Source organism: Centruroides vittatus, unplaced genomic scaffold (genome assembly GCF_030686945.1).
Source record: "Centruroides vittatus isolate TY-2023 unplaced genomic scaffold, ASM3068694v2 contig_290, whole genome shotgun sequence".
Lineage (NCBI taxonomy): Eukaryota > Metazoa > Arthropoda > Arachnida > Scorpiones > Buthidae > Centruroides > Centruroides vittatus.
The window spans coordinates 971,375-986,072 of record NW_027121846.1 but is presented as its reverse complement, the minus strand read 5'-3'; the positions used below and the strand labels follow the sequence as shown (position 1 = coordinate 986,072).

At 32.3% G+C, this 14,698-nt stretch overlaps 1 protein-coding gene across 2 annotated transcripts in view; it reads right to left on the bottom strand.

The window, feature by feature from the left end:
* Positions 1-14,698, bottom strand: part of Tnpo-SR (transportin 3) — a 65,469-nt gene that overhangs the window by 16,892 nt on the left and 33,879 nt on the right. For both annotated transcript variants that reach the window (XM_067266925.1, XM_067266926.1), the window contains 2 exons: positions 7,940-8,086; positions 4,219-4,293 (listed from right to left, as the gene is read on the bottom strand). In XM_067266925.1, the coding sequence (XP_067123026.1) occupies positions 4,219-4,293; positions 7,940-8,086 (222 nt within the window). The remainder of the gene's footprint in view (positions 1-4,218; positions 4,294-7,939; positions 8,087-14,698) is intronic.

Sequence of the window (14,698 nt, the reverse complement as noted above, 5' to 3'; positions counted from 1 at the left end):
AATAATGAAGACCTTAAATGTTAAAGTTGGCTCAGAAGAGATTCAGGTTTTATAGGAGAAGATATAAGAAATGTAAAAGGTAAGAGACAAATCCAATATTGTAAATTTAACCAATTGACAATCAAGATATTTTAAATCATCATCTAAGATGACTAGCTGGAGAGGTTCAAAAACCAGATTGATTATATGCTCATCAAATTATTCTAAAAAAATAAGTTATCCAGGTGCAGATATATCGGCTCTGGTCATGTTAACAGTTATTACTGAAGCAAAAATTAAAAATATCCGATGAAAATCTTTACACAAAATAAAATTCAGTAAGGAAGAACTTAATGAACATGATAGAAAGCAAAATATTAAAAACCAATCAAATGGAAGAAATTAAGATCAGATAGAAAGTCTTGATTGTTTATTTCATTCCTAATTTAAAGATAATACTTTCACTAACAAAAAGACAAAACAGGAAAACATGTATACTGCAAATGAAAACATTTGAAAACTAATGGAAGAAAAAAGATGAGAACAAATAAATAAATATTGTAGTATTTATGAAACCGTGCCAGTACTTATTTTGCAACTTGAACACCAACTATATAGTGTATTTACTCGGACACATGGCAAATTTCATCACTAATTTTTATTCAGCTGATACATGTATTAAGTGTTTGTACACATTTCGGGCTGTTGACACCCCTCTTCAGCCAACTAAAATACAGGTATACGGTTACAAATTGAAATATACAAAATAAAAAATAAAAATAATCGACATAGATATGAGGAAAAATAATATAAAACTTGCTCCAAAATACGTAAACTTGTTATCTAGACTTAAAGCCAAACAAAGAAAAAAGAAACAGAAGATAAAAAAAGACGATATGAAAAACATAGTTTATAAGATACCATGTACTTGCGAAAATACCAACTTCTATATAGGAGAAACAAAACGAAAACTCAAAATAAGAGTGAAAGAACATATAGCTGATTTAAAGTACAACAGACTAAACTCAGTATTCTAGGACCATTGTGCGTTAAATAACTGTAAAATCGATGATACTAAAACAAGCATTCTACATAGAGAAAAGAAGACATACAACAGGAAATTCAAAGAAAGTGTAGAAATCATTAAAAATAAAAATAAGACCTGTATAAATACTAATCTAAGCATAAAAATTAATGAAAATTGGATTAAACTACTAAAATATATATAAAATAAAAAACAGTTTTAAGATCTGATGTTATGTCATTTGCATAGCGACAGATATTAAAAATATTAAAAGCGGAAAAAATAGCAATGGACACATGCTGTGTACTCATGAGTTCTAAAAAATCACCGCCAGGTCCCCGAATAATTTTATCGGAAAAGAAACCTATTAAAAAGGAATATTCCCCTGCTGATGCTTGACCAGACATATGCAAATTAGAAACAGATCATACTCCGCAGTTGAGGTGGAGGAGTACGAGATCAGCGTTAGACAACACACCGGTAGACGAATCTCAGGTATAGTTTCACGAATACGATTTGTGAAGAATAACCCAGTATACTTCTACAGACTGATACTAAACCTTTTTTATGGAATTTTATCAAGATTCGTACTCTTGGACTATTACATCCGTCTGAACTACCGAATGAGGTACGGACCAGCTTTTAATGGTATACAAGCTCTCACCACCAGGATTTAGAAGGTAACAACCTCTAAAAACTAATTATGTATACTGTCACGGTATTTATTTTAAATATTTGTATATAGCCATCTCTTACTTTTTAATGTTTAGTTGGCTGAAGAGGGGTATCGGCCCGAAACGCGTTATGTAATAAATCCAACCGAATAAAAAGGATGAAAAATTCGCCCAGTGTTTAAGTTTACGTCACTACATTGTGTCTTCGAAAGAAAAGAAAAGAAAAGAAAATACAAAACACGGTTTCCTCAAGATAGAAAAAATAAAAGGTTATGCTGTATAAAACATACCTTCAAATCACAGATCTTTGTAAACATAAAATTGTTTTAAAACTTCTCTGTACATTAATCAATTTTTGTCATCTGATGGAGAAATATACATTAATTATTGCTTTTTATCAATTTTCGATGACAATTCCATAAGTCTTGCTATTCTATTTTCATATCACTTGTGTTTTTTTGTCCATGTGCAGTAATGTCTGAAGATTATTTTCTTGTGAGGACAAAGCATGTAAAATATGTGAAAATAAATGCAAAGAAATAAGTCTTATTTAACAATGTAAAAGAGAAATCTATAAAAGGCTTGTTTTTGCTAAACAGAAAATGACGTCACAAGTGTTAATCTCGTTTTATAAGGTTTAAATGTGAATAATAATAATAATGAAGTAAAATAATAAAGTTACATAAAATTAACTAAACCAAACCAAACCTCCGATCCTACATCATATAGCTCCACTGCTTAGCTTCTTATTCAGTCAGCTATTGCCACTCTTGGATATGAAACTTCCAAAAACTTATAAGCTAAACACTAAATTTTCAGAGGCCCAATTTTTGGAAATGCTTGAGAAGTGGATCCTATTATTTGGACAAGGAACTGTTTGTGTTCAGGGCTACATGCTCACTAAGTTTTGATCAAATCAAAGACCAAAAAATTTGGCATTGCTAGCAATAGGAATCATTTTTGAATAATTTTTTTAATAAATAATTCTGAACAACAAATTTGATCACAATGTTTAAACAGTATTTCACTGGTTCTGTCATGTCATAATTTTTGTTTTAGTCTACTGAAAGAAGTGAAAAAAAGTCATCCCAAAAAATTCTCCAAAATTTCTGTCGATCAATAAAAAAATCCCAATCTGAAAACACTGAGCAATATTGCACAAAACTACTTTTGGTTCTCGACATCACTTCCTACTTTTCCTTCCAAACTTACCGTATGAGGTCATGAAATTGCTAGGTGTATGCTGCATGAGACTCTCATTGAACGGAAGATCAACATTTTGCTGTTTTACCTGAAGTGTGATTCAATTTCACACTGAATGTTGAAACAAGCAGACTAGGATCTTATCACCACTTTCTATTGACAGTATTATATTTTTTTGCCATCTTAATAAAAATATCGCCAAGTGGTGATTTTGATCCTACACAGTGCAACCCCTGTTAGTCACGTTCTGATAGTTTATCTAATCTGTAATTTTGATTTAATGTTTTTGTGTATATTCAATAGCAAATTAGAAAATTTTGTAACCAAATATAGTTAGACAATGGCCTATTATATTTAAATAATAACTGAATCACCACCATAAAATCTCACATTTGAAATACTATTATAATAAAAACATCAAGATATTTAAAATTAAAAATAAAGAAAAAACTTTTTGATATATTTCTATCTTGAGGAAACTGTGTTTTGTATTTTCTTTCTTTCGAAGACACAATGTAGTGACATAAACTTAAAAAACACTGGGGGAATTTTTCATCCTTTTTATTCGGTTGGCCCGAAAGAAAGAAAGGAAAAAATTTTTTGATATACAGTAGAGCGTCGATAACTGGAACCAATTGGGGACTGGGGTCATTCCAAGTAGTGATTTTTTCCAATTTCCGATTATGTACGAAAAAATATATTAACCTGTCCGATGTTCAAATTTTTCTCGTTGCGTGTCGCTTCGTGTTGAATTTTCGTCGATTTTAAGCCTAACGAAAATTTTTATAATAATCATCGAGGCTATCGTATCGTTAAAAATTACTTCTTTATTTTGTACAAACAAAATAAATATATTGAAGAATATAAAAAACATGAAAATTATACTTTAGAAGTAAATTTAGTATCAAAAACGTTCGATTCAGCACGACACAGTCCGACTGAAAATCGTTCCAGTTTCCGGCCATTTCAATTACCGATGTTCCAATTTTCGACGCTCTACTGTATATTGTAAATAAGAAATATACATTCTGATATTTATGAAGTTTTTAAACAAACTTATTTATGATTGTTTAAAGGGAAATGAAGAAAATAGCTGTTTTAGTTAGCTATTCACTTAGAGACCTTTAATTTTACTGTAGGAAATATTTAATGTAAATTGCATAGATAACATGTTGATTGCAGATGTGATCAACATGCTCTATTATTTCCAAATTTAAAATAAATAAATTAGAATGAATTAATAAATATGATGGTATCATTTAGAAAAAATATTTCATTTAAAGAAATAAATTAATATTAAAATTTAGGCAATCAGAAAATAAAGTTAATTACATTTACCTCTATTAACAAAAGTGCACTGCAGATACAGTCACTTGCAGCTTCATGCACCATAGCAGCTGTCTGAGGATCATTCTTAAAAAGATTAATTATAATTTATTAGTTAGCTGTGGGAATTAGTTAACTGAATTTATTATTATTATTATTCATTTATATTAACATCTCTATTTTTTTAATTCTTGAGTGGGCATGTAAAGTATACAGGCAACTCCAGATTGTCTGGAGTAATAAATGGCACAGATGCCAACTAAAAGTCCCAAAGTACTTAAACTTCCAACTCCACAGCATAGGCAAATAACACTGTGCTGTTTAGACTGTTAAAGAGCATAAATGGAATGTAAATAAGTCTACTTTTAAGATTTTTCACAGTGACACTTGATTTATTTCAAATTTGACTTGAAACATTTATAATTCAAGTCCAAACTTTACTATTATTTTGGGGTTTATTTAATTCTTGTTATTTTTTGGAAAAAAAAAAAAAAAATGATTGAGACTATACCTCTATGTCACCAATCAATGGCATCTCGGGTTAAAGTGCCCTCTTCATATTTGAAATGCTTAAGAGTATATGATTTAGTATAGCTTTGTAGAAGATTTTGCCTCCATTAAACTGGTTTTCACTATAGTATCATTTCATTTACATAAATCACAATTTGGCCACTATTCAATATCATCTTCATCTACATTTTTACCTCAAGAAATTTTAGTAGCTACTTTGGACAAATTAGCAGTTATTGTTCACACAACTTCATGAATTTCAAGCCTGTTTAAAATGTGTCAACCAAAAACAAGCATCAACATGCCATGGAAGATTTAAGACCTCAAAGAATTTTGCCTGGTTCACAGATTCTTCCAGACAGTAATTACTAATCTTTAAGGGTCTAAAAGAACTGGATAAAGCCATGTTATTTTGGTAACATGGCTTTATCCAGTTCTTCATATGTAGATCTGTTTATTATTTACTTACATCTCATGCCACTCATATTTTAAGGAAAATAATAATTTTATTCATTTTTCTTCTTTCTCCAGATCACAAACTGCTTGTTTACCTTTTCCGTATTGCAGTGCACACTGTTTAGCAGTTACTTCTAACTGTTCTACAATCTGAAGTTTTTGTTGAATACTAAGCAGAATAATCTTTTTTGAAGTTGGCCATTTTAACATGTTTACTTGCTTTTTTGACTTTTAGTTGGCAGTAAAGTATGCACGGGATTTAAAATGAATCTACATAACTGATGTACTATTAGAAAATCTTAACATAACATTATAATTCATACACAGCACAAATTTATCATCCTTGACTTTTTTAAAATAATGCCATGCATTACTTATGTTTAAAATTATAAAATTAATGTAAAAATTAGCACAAATTTATTTTTAGAAGGGCCAAGTTTTTCAAAATGCTTTTTGTTAAATTCTTAGATTGCAATGTTTACCAATGTCAAAAACACTGCCACCTTTTTGGTGTGAATAATATGTAATATAGGCATATTTGTGAACCTTGGCTAATACTTACTGTAATACTTAATATTAATTAAGTTTAATAATAAAACATTAATTCTACCAAATTCAAAATAATATTGAAATAAGTTTGACATCCAATATTCAGAAATTCTTGAAATCAGTTAAATGGTTTTGGTAAAAACCAATTAACTGATTTCTAGTGTCTTTAAACATTATCTCTAAACAATTATTCTTTTTTAGAAAATTCTTCCATTTATTAATTATTAAAAAATTATATTATATCAACAAAAACTTAGTGTTATTACATATATATTTTAAAAAATTATTTTTTAATTTTTTAAAATTTTAACTAGTCACAGATAATCTGCAAACCAGTTAAATTAATTTGCCCCTAGATAATTGAAAGTTGCCTGTATATGTAATCCATCACATTTCTTACAAAAATTCTTTTTGAATAAAATAAGTTACTAGTATAATTATTTCAGATACTGTTCAGAATTCAATGCTCTAGCTACCTGTTCTCTTTTATACTTTATTTACCATAATTGATATCAACATTCAAAAGCCAAATTTATGTGAATGTCACCTATTCAAATTTTTTTTTTACTCATATCTAATTTCAGATATGTTATTAGGTAATTATGTAATGAATATAAAAAAAAGATTTACAATTACTATTTTAAATACATATGCATAAATTTTGAAAAATGTTTGATATCATGTGAAAAAAAAAGATTAATTTTATTTGAGTTTGCTAAACATTAAATCAAATTAACTAATGACAATTTCATACTTAATTAATGATCATTCATAAGCAGGTCTTACTTAATGAGTTGGAATAAAAAGTTCAATTCTTATTCTCAAGTCTCATTTCTAACTTTTCTTAGCATAGTAATTCAAATTTGAGACTGGATTACAGTTGTAGTCCATGCACTGCTCACGTAAAAAAACATCTTTACTACAGAACTAATACATTGGTTATGATTATACAGAGTGGAGCAGAATGGATGGATTTTTTTAAAAAAAAATCACATATGTTAATTGTTACTACAAAAGATATTTGTTGGAAGATATGAGTTCATATTGAAATAGTATTTTACAGAATCAAGTGTGGAAAACAACATCTCCTATGTGGTGTCTGTTATCAGTGATGCATTTCTGGAGGCAATTTTGGTGACTTTCACGTGAATAGCTTTCTTTAGTTCTTGCAAAGAATGGGCTTATGCCCATATACATGTGCTCTGAGGTGTCTCCACAAGAAATAATTGTACATGGATAGGTCGGGCGAACGAGGAGGCCAATGAATATCAGCGAACCCGGATTTGAGGCAACCAGGGAAGAGACGACAAATAACGTCAATTGATGCACTAGCTGTGTGGGCCATCACCCCATCCTGTTGAAACCACACACATCTGATGGGAATGTGTTTCCATCGTAGGCAAGGATGCAGAAACATATTTCATCAGATGTGTACAACTGAGTGATCCCCTTTGCATACGACTGTTTCCTCAGTTGTACACAAACACACTGTATTCTATCATTCATGGCTCCATGCCTTCAACTGAAAACACAATGTTAAGACCTCACTACTTTCACACTACCTGCCACACATCTGTCACTCCACCTGATGGTGAGTTCTAGCCATTTCAAAAATGTCTATCCTTTCCCCATCCTGTATATAAACAATAACCAATGTACAGTATACTTACTGATTGCTTATTTATGGTTATGTACAGTACCTGTAAACCTATTTTTTTAATAGAGCATCAATATTTGTATTAATACTTAATCAGCTTGCAAACATTACTAATCATCTTTATTATAACTAATGCAATTATATTTATTTAATAAGTCATAAAATTTAATTTATTTTTAATATTTAACTTAATATCTTAATATGTGTTTTTTATACTTTTTGTATACTTAAAATTTGAAATTCAATACTTTCAAATAATACTGTTTTGCAATTATATTATTTACAAATATCATTTTCTTTCAAAACAATTGCTTTATACCTGTAATATAAGATGACATTTTAAAATAATAAAATTCAGAATACAATTATTCCAAATAAAAACTAAATATCTACACCACTTTTGTACAGATATTAAATATCTTAGTAATAACTATGCCTATTTAGTTTTAAACCAATACATTCATATCATCTCAATGTTTTTGACAGTAAATAAACATCTCATGACAATCATTTCAAACAACTTAACTTCTATGAAATAAAATAATAGTATAATTAAATTACCAGAGCTTGGAAAACAAATTTCAGTAATGTATGTAGGGTGGTATCTTGAGAAGGAAAGCCTCCAATTGAAAGCCAACTCCCAAGACATCGAAAAACTTTGGTATGTATTCTAGGATCTCCATGACTTAGGGTTTGCATACATGCATTCTGAAATGCAATAAAAAATATTTAAATTTTACTTTAAATTCAATAATTGTTTGTAAGTATAATATATATAACTAATTATCAAACTGCAAAAAAAGTCAATTTTATTTAAAGCATTTCAATAAATAACCTTGATTTTATTTTATAGATTATATACATACATATTGTTGGAATATATTTTTTGTTTTTGGTCATTATGAGGTGAATACTGGAAAGCATTGTCACAATATAAATAGTCCAGAGAAAAACCAAATTAGAATCTGTACATGAATGTAACTTTTACATCAGACTAAGTAGAAACTATTCTTTCAGTAAGAACAGTCTTACTTAATTCTAATTTATTATGAGAAATGTTCATATATACATATTGCATCCTAAAAGCAGCACCAATATATTAACAAGAAACTCCAGTAGAATTATTGACCAAAGAAATTTGATATCTTCCTGAATTTTTCTCAAAAAGATAAATAAATCCCCATCATTAACTATCAAACACCATAGAGATGGTTGAGGGCTAATCAGTAAAAGGTATCATGCTTTATGAAATAACTAAGCATGAAGTAATATTATCAAGATAACAGACAAGACTTTGTGAACTTTTATCTGATTGAAAAAACATAGCAGATTTAGGAGAGACTAAGAAACTTTATTTATAATAAAATCAATCTTTCTAAAAAAATAACCAGTAATCAAAATGCATTTGAATTAATTTCCCACACAGAGATGAAGGCTAAATGAACTAATGCAGAAATAACTTTATTTTTATATGAAAGGAGTTGGTATGAACATCTAGTTATTATAAAAATAGATAAATCAAACTTACAGAAAACTCTAAAATCAAACTAGATGCTAATCACCTTATGTTAAGGTCTAGAAAATAGAGTTGTGTAAACAACAGAACCTTGCTATAAGAAATGTTTTAGAATAATTGGTTAATAATCATTTTTGTTTCATTTTTAATTTTTATTAACAAAATGGGATCTCCTTTATTTAAAGTAGGTAGATCAAACTCATTTAAACAACGGGCCATTTAATGCAACTGGTAAGATTCACACAGACCACATCACATTTACAAATTTTCTTAAAATTATAATTTGAAGTGATAATGCGGGAATATATGAAGCGTGCAATGCCATAAGGTTGTAAATGCCATTTTTCTCAAAATATGTTTTATTGAAGAAATTAATTTTAAATGCAATGTTTTTTTTCCTACAAAAAATATTGTGGCGATAGTGGCACTCTAAGTGGCTATATTTTGAAGATAAATTTATGTGCAAGCCATATCTAGCAATAAAAAGTAGATAAATAGCTTTTTGTGATGTATCATAAAATCCATACATTAGACTAGTGTTCACTTTGTAAACCATAAGCAGCTCTTATTTCATAATTGAATTTTATATTAAATACCAAGTCATAGCATTTATTTCAGATCTTTCAGCAGAAATGTATACAGTGCAGTGTCTCAAGCTGATGAAAGTCAATTCATTAGCCTACAGACAGCTTGGCTAATCTGGTACTGGCCATAAGAGGCTAACTCAATCAATTAGTATCTACAAATCAGTCTGGATGTAGTGCTGTAATAATGCACACAAAAATCAATAAGATAGATATCAATATTGTTTGTGCGATTCAAATAAGTTACAAAAATAAAATGATTTATTTTTATTAAAACACCCAATAAAAATTTGCTTTTCCAATTTTATATTACACTAACAGAAACACATCAAAATCACTGGTTTTATTCAATTAAAATACAATGAGCTTATTTAAAATTTGGCATTCTACATAAAAATCATCAATACAACAAGTATTTTCCAAGCTGTTTGCAGATGATTCACATATATCCATTCTCTGGTACCATAAGGTTCATCCCACTGGTTCTCTCTCTCAATGGCTTCTTTCAATTTTGCATCTGGGTCCCAGGGTGGCAATTTAGCATTCCTAAAACCAACCAACTTCAACTGGAATGGTTTAAGATGAATGGTGAGGGTAGTATTGGCCTGCCTCATAGCAATCTCATTGGCTGTTATAAAATTCAATTTACAAACTGTTGTATGTTCAAGTTTATTCTTCTTTTTAACTAGTTGCCCAGGACGCCCCCTAGCAGGCGTTCTAGCAGCAGCAGTGTCATTCCGTGGTATAAATAATAAATTCATATTACAAATAAAAATAATAATATACTGAATTTCTCATGGTGTACCCTACTAAAACTCAGTCAAAAATGCAAAAAACCGCATCTAAATAGTACAGTAGAAGCCGAGTTCTTCAGGGTAATCCTGAACCCTCTCCGTGGGAGGAATTTTAAAAAATCCCTTCTTAACATGCATTCTCATGGCATATCCTACTAAAACGCAGACAAAAAACTGCATTTATTGTTATTTTAATATTGTTATGCAAAAACTGAATTTATTGTTAATTTAAATAATAGCTAGGGGCACCCCTAGTGGCTGTTTTTGGCATACCATGACAGACTGCCCAGTTTTTCAGTTTTATATAGTAGATAGATATATTTGTCAAGAAAGCATTAAGATCAGTAGATCAGCATTAAGTAACAAACTGGATGGTTAGAATCATATTTTAGGCTTATCATAAAGTAACAGTAAAATAAATACAGAGATTGGCATTAAAAGTTTGTAGATGGCACTGTGATCAATATAGACAAAACATTTATTGAAAAATAATGACAATGTGTAATTAGCAATGTGTAATTAGCAAACAATGACAATGTGTAATTAGCAAACAAAACAGGAATTCGCAGTAATAGTGAGAAACTGATTGTTAAAATGATTAAGAAAACTAAATCATTAGATGGCATGTGAATGTCCAACATGTTTGTCAATTGCATTCCTATAGACATAACATTGTATCTTTGCCAGCCACTGCATTACACCTGAACCATTGCATCTTTTACAAATCTTTCTGCAGTGGCGTCATTTACAGCATAAGAGCTTTAATTTAATAACTGAACTGCATTTCTATTCCCATATCTTTACTCAAACTAAGTCTTACAGTCTCAAACATTCTTTAAATTAACATATACAATAATATGTTAAGGATAAATAGCTTACTTCAGCAGTTCCCAAAGTGTATGTCATGGCTTCCTCACAGTGGCACCAAAAATGTTATAAAATTTTTATAATTTTACTTAATTTAATAAATATTGGCTATTTCACTATTTTGCAAATTGTACTCTTTAGAATTTGACATAGGGCACCTTGGAAAAATCTGGATTTAGCAAGGGTGCCGAGAATCAAAAATGTTTGGAAACCACTGGCTTACTTTATAGTAAAATTATTGATTATATGAGAGAATTCGAAAAAATAAAATGCATTTTGAAGATGAACTAAACTAATGGTTTATGACAGTGAAAAGAATGATGAACAATGTTGTTGTCTCCTCCAACACTGCTAATAGTCGCCTTACGAATAACGTCAACAAAACTCAGATAAATCTGCAGAGATGCAAAGCTGCTTCTTCTTTATTGCTGAAAACTGCGGAAGATTGGAATTCCGATATACTGTTAATCCAAGAACCGTACCTGGTGAACAACAGTATTGTCCGGTTCGGGAAATGGAGGAAGTATCCTCCAAAAGACTATACAACCCGTATTACAACCGGTATTTTGGTACGTAACAAGAATCTTAACACTCAATTTTGCCCTACTTGCAGTACTGAGAGGGTTACTATCATCCTGCTAACTTTCGATAATGGCGTCTTGTACCTCTCCTCTGCCTACTGCTCTCCTAATGATCAGCTCGAGAACCTTATCAATGATCTTGACAATATAAACAACTATATTGGTCATCACCCATGGCTTATTGGGGGTGATTTAAACGCCAAATCTACAATTTGGCACAGTCCGTTTGGTGACTCCAGAGGACACCTTGTAGAAGAATTTATGGCCAAAAACTCTCTTACTTCTAGGAACACCAGTAACCTTCCAACTTATTTCACTGATAGAGGCAAAAGTTGGGTAGACGTTTGTCTCACCAATTCTTTTTTCCACCATTTAATCACCTTCTGTGAAACTTCTGACACCATTACTGCCAGTGATCACCGGTATATCCGGTGGAATCTCCAGAATATCCAGACTAGCAACAGTAATACTGAGGCCAAATACCACACAGATTGGCATCAGTTCCAAGATGTGTTCAGGGACATCTGGTTGAAGGCTAACCCTTATAAAGTGGACATCAATAAATTAGTGGACACCTATTCTAACTCCATTCTCCAAGCTTACCACAAGACAACCACTAGTACTGCTAGCAGAAAGAAGGGGGCACCTTGGTGGAACAAGGACCTGGAGGTGTTAAGGCAGCAGGTGAGGGCTAACCTTAAGTGCCTACAAAGGTCCCGGAACCCCATTAACAGAGAAGACACCAGGAATAAATATAGGCAATCTCTGAACAACTACAAAACGCAAATTAATAAGGCTCGGACACAGGCCTGGAGGGCCTTCTGTACTAAAATGGGCAATCTTTCTGTTTGGTCGGATCCTTATTACATAGTATGTAAGCCAAGAAAGAACACTAGTATCCGAATTAACCTTTGCAAAGACAATGGGAATCATACTACAACTTATAAAGAAACTATGGAACACCTTATGGACGTCCATTTTCCATTGGATGATGCCTCTAATGACACTCCCAGACAAAAAGACATCAGAAATAACATGAATGTCCTCCCTGAAACAGATGACGATGTTCCCTTTTCATATAACGAGGTGTACAGGGCAGTCAAATCTTTAACAAACAAAAAGTCTCCTGGACTTGATGGTATTACGCCTCTAATGCTCAAACATGCATTCAATGCCGTCCCTACAGCCCTAGTATACATCTATAATAAGTGCCTACAGCAAGGGGTCTTCCCAAATAGTTGGAAGCATGCAGACATCAAATTTATCCCTAAAAGGGTCAACGAAAACATTAAGAAGGCTGACCAACTTAGACCCATCAGCCTCCTTTCCGTTCCAGGGAAGGTTTTGGACGGCCTCATTATCAAAAGGATTAATCATTTTCTCAATACTAATAACCTCCTAAATAAACAACAATATGGCTTTGTAAAGAGCAAATCTACTTACCATGCCATGAATAGGGTTACCAAATATATTAATAACTCATGGAAAAAAGGAGAGCACACACTACTCATTTCAATAGATTTTAAAAATGCATTTAATACTCTGTGGTGGCCTGCCCTAATGGGCCAACTTAAATCCTTTAAATGCCCTCAGAACCTTTACAAAATACTGCTCAACTATTTGGAAAACAGGACCGCAGGTATATACAACTATGGTGAAAGAATCATCCGTCTCTTGTCCAGGGGTTGCCCTCAGGGATCCCGTTCGGGACCAGGTCTTTGGAACATTGCCTATGACGGACTGCTTCAACTCAACGAGGATAACACCAACCCCAGTTCTGGTATCATCCAAGGGTATGCGGATGATACCCTTGTGATGTTGTCAAACTACAATAACGAAATACTACAACAAGACGCTAACGAAATTTTAGACAAAATTCACGAATGGTGTGTAAATAACAATCTTCAAGTGAATTTCAACAAATGTGAAGCCATGGTCTTATCTAAGGGGAGACAACTTAAAAAGCCCTTGAGGATATTCATGAATCATCAAAGGATTAAAAATACTACAAGTCTCAAATATCTTGGGTTAACTTTTGATCAAAATATGAGGTGGGCATCACATATCACCAATGTCACTAATCGTGCCATCAAAATTTCTAACGCACTCCAATGTATAAGCCATAGGAGTTGGGGGATGAACGAGAAGTTCATCAAAATAATCTACAAAGCATGTATTGAAACCATTATTCTCTATGGCGCCCCCTTCTGGGCAGAGGCGGTCGACAATGTTCGCACCAAAAAGAAATTAAACAAAGCTCAAAGACTCTCCCTTCTCAGGTTGTGCAGAGCTTATAGGACTGCCCCGACGGCTGCTCTCCAAGTTCTTTCTGGTGTCCTTCCCCTCCACATTAGGGCGAAGGAGGAGATGTGGCGGTGGCACCTGCTCAACGGAGGGACAATCGACGGACAAGACAGTGAACTTTACAAATTTATGGAGATTGGGCTTTTTCCCAACTTGAACGAGCCCCTTCTTTCCCACCTTACATCTAACCTAAATGGTAAGCCCGAGGTCTCAGAACCCCATCCCAGTATCGCGGGTGATATTTCTATCTTAGACTTTCATGACAATCCCAACTATTATATACAGATATTCACCGACGGATCTAAAAGCCACAGCAAGGTGGGATCAGCATTTGCGGTTAAGGAATGCAACAATAGCAATTTCTCTTACCAGGCAAGCTATCGTCTTGCCAGTATCTGCACAATTACTCAAGCCGAACAGTTCGCCATTCTGCAAGCTCTTAAATATGTTAACAACTCTAAGATCAGGAATCGACATATTAGGATCTGTTCTGATAGCCAAGTCGCTATCAGGAGAATAGTCAACAATCTTGGCTCTCTCTCTCTTCTTATTTGGGAAGAAATTCTCTGCTCACAAAACAGCGTGGCCTTCTCGTGGATCAGGGGCCATACGGGTGGAAGAGAACTCTTTGGCGGACTCCCTCGCAAAGCAAGCTGCTGCCTCCTCTGCCACCC